At 30.6% G+C, this 2,500-nt stretch overlaps 1 protein-coding gene across 5 annotated transcripts in view; it reads right to left on the bottom strand.

The window, feature by feature from the left end:
• LOC122248009 (uncharacterized) overlaps positions 1 to 2,500 on the bottom strand; it is a 15,272-nt gene that overhangs the window by 8,069 nt on the left and 4,703 nt on the right. For all 5 annotated transcript variants that reach the window (XM_043007773.2, XM_043007772.2, XM_086530409.1 and 2 more), the window contains exons 3-4: positions 2,032 to 2,260; positions 789 to 936 (exon numbers count right to left, since the gene is read on the bottom strand). In XM_043007773.2, coding sequence (XP_042863707.1) covers positions 789 to 936; positions 2,032 to 2,260 — 377 coding nt within the window. The remainder of the gene's footprint in view (positions 1 to 788; positions 937 to 2,031; positions 2,261 to 2,500) is intronic.

The following is a 2,500-nucleotide window of genomic DNA, read 5'->3' on the forward strand; positions in this document are numbered from 1 at the left end:
GTTATTTCTTCAGGTGCGAGACTAACATACCATGCCAAATACTAATTAGTATCACTTTACTAATATATCACATATATTCATATATTATACCATAAATCTAAAAAAATTATACAAAATACAGCATCTTAAGATGCCCAGTCCAAGATGAACATCTTAAGATGTGGCTGTCTCAAAAGGATTAATAGGCATAATGATTAATAATGACTACTGGGATACAAGATGACTGTAATTGGCAAGAAAATTAAGAGGTAATATGGCAAGATCCACTACTTATTAGCTATCAACTCAGCATCAGTACACTCAGTCTCCCCAAGATTAGTAGCATTTAATGTTAAAATATTAAATATCCAAAAGAATATTGAACATACAAGAGAAACACAGGCATAATAATGTTGACTAAACATTGCAGATTTAGTATTTCATTCCTCTTTGCAATTGGGTCTCATTTCACTGTGTCCTATATGACTGTGGTTATTTCCCTTGCAACAAATATACAATTTACATTCAAATTCTTCCAAGTCCAACTTACCTTTGGCTGATTTTTACAGAAAAGGTTTACAGATACTTCTTCTTTTAATCCTAAATATTTGAAAAATTAAAGAAATGCCTTAATCTATCTTATGTTATAGCCTATATACTTACTTTAAATAAAGCTATCTAAACTGAAGTCAATTTTTAACTTTTACAGATTCTCTGGCTGCCTACAATTCTACATGTACTCTAGACTATTTGGGGATTTAAAGAATACTGAACTCTCATATACTAAGCATTTGTATGCCTTGACTTACAGCTGGAATGAGAGGCTGGGGTTGTGCCTGTGGTACTTTGTAGGCGTGGAGTGGCAATGTGCTTCGTCCAGGCACAAGATTTGACTGGAACAGCATCTGAGGATGGCCGGTCATTGGAATTCCATGGTATGGGGGTACCATCATCTCACTAAATATGGAAAGAAAAGGGAAAAAGTAAATATTTTTCCAGTTTTGACATCAAATAATATACAAGAATTTGAGATTATACAGTCCATATTTACTTACATATATAAGCATAAATATAGACATACTTATATATAGTATAAATATATATATATATATATATATATATATATATATATATATATATATATATATATATATATATATAATATATATACATAAATATATATATACATATATATATATATATATATAATATATATATATATATATATTATATATATTATATATATATATATATATATATATATATATATATATATATATATATATATATATATATATATATATATAAATAATATATATATATATATATATATATATATATATATATATATATATTATATATATATATAAATACATACAATGAGTATATACATATATACATAGAAAAGTGATGGCCAAACAAAGTGATATCTTCTTTTTGAAAAATTCAAGAAAAATGTGTATATACAAATGCAACTACAAAACAATGTGTATATACAAACAAAACTAAATACAATGAGTATATACAGTGAAACTTTGCAACATAATAGGAAGTCTTCTGTCATGTTGTATATATTGTGATAACGTTATATCACATCATATGGTGTGTATGGGTTAAATAATATATTTTTTCTGTAGGTCATGAACATATTTGCCTCTAATGGTTCTTTGCATTATTCCTAGAATCCACTTACTTTGGATAATACAAAAGTACTTAAATGTTTAGAATATTTTATAGTCATAGACATATTTGTTCAATAGCGCTCCTGCAGGCCAGATAACAAGTCTGCTCAGTGACAAAGTGCTAGATCACTCCTAGCGCGATGCCATGATATTCGGATGTTTTTGTATTTGTTTACATTATTTTCACAAGTGAAAAAAATGTCTATATAAATGGAACTCATATGCATAAATAACAATATAAAACATACGTTTTGAGGGAGAGATCACGAAGTCGTAGGATGTTACCTGTAAGGCTCAAAATATAATGATGACGTGATAGAACGTCACCAGGTATAAATGGGTTAATGGGAGTGAATGAATGCAAACCTACCTCTCCTTTAAGTAGTTTTGTTGTTGCTGAGCTCGCTTTCTGGTTGCATCCTCATTCAAGACAACTTTTAGATCCTGGAACAACTGGTGCTTTTGGTTTTTCAAGTCAGTCAGACCTTGTTCCATCTTCACAATTGTGTCTCTGGTCTCTTCTAGTGTCATGGCATGCTGTTTTTTTCTGTTCTCACGTTCTTTGCGGAGTCTCTCTTCTTCTGCATCTGCTTCTTGTTCTGAGGGATGAAAAGGACTTGTTCACATATGGTTGTGTGTGCATGTATGTGTACATGTGGCTGTGTCTGTACCTGTGTGAGTAAGCTATGGTTCCACTACTTAGACCTGGTTCCAGATCTACCTCCAGCTGCCTTGCCTCCTGATTTTGGTTTGCACTAAAATAACACTTCCCTGGGCTTACTGCATCTGGGCTGGCTTTAAAGCATTTTTAATGATGTTATATTTGCATAATGATAAAT

Source organism: Penaeus japonicus, unplaced genomic scaffold (genome assembly GCF_977035675.1).
Source record: "Penaeus japonicus unplaced genomic scaffold, GWHDUDI00000001_assembly GWHDUDI00000033, whole genome shotgun sequence".
In the NCBI taxonomy this organism is placed as follows: Eukaryota; Metazoa; Arthropoda; class Malacostraca; order Decapoda; family Penaeidae; genus Penaeus; species Penaeus japonicus.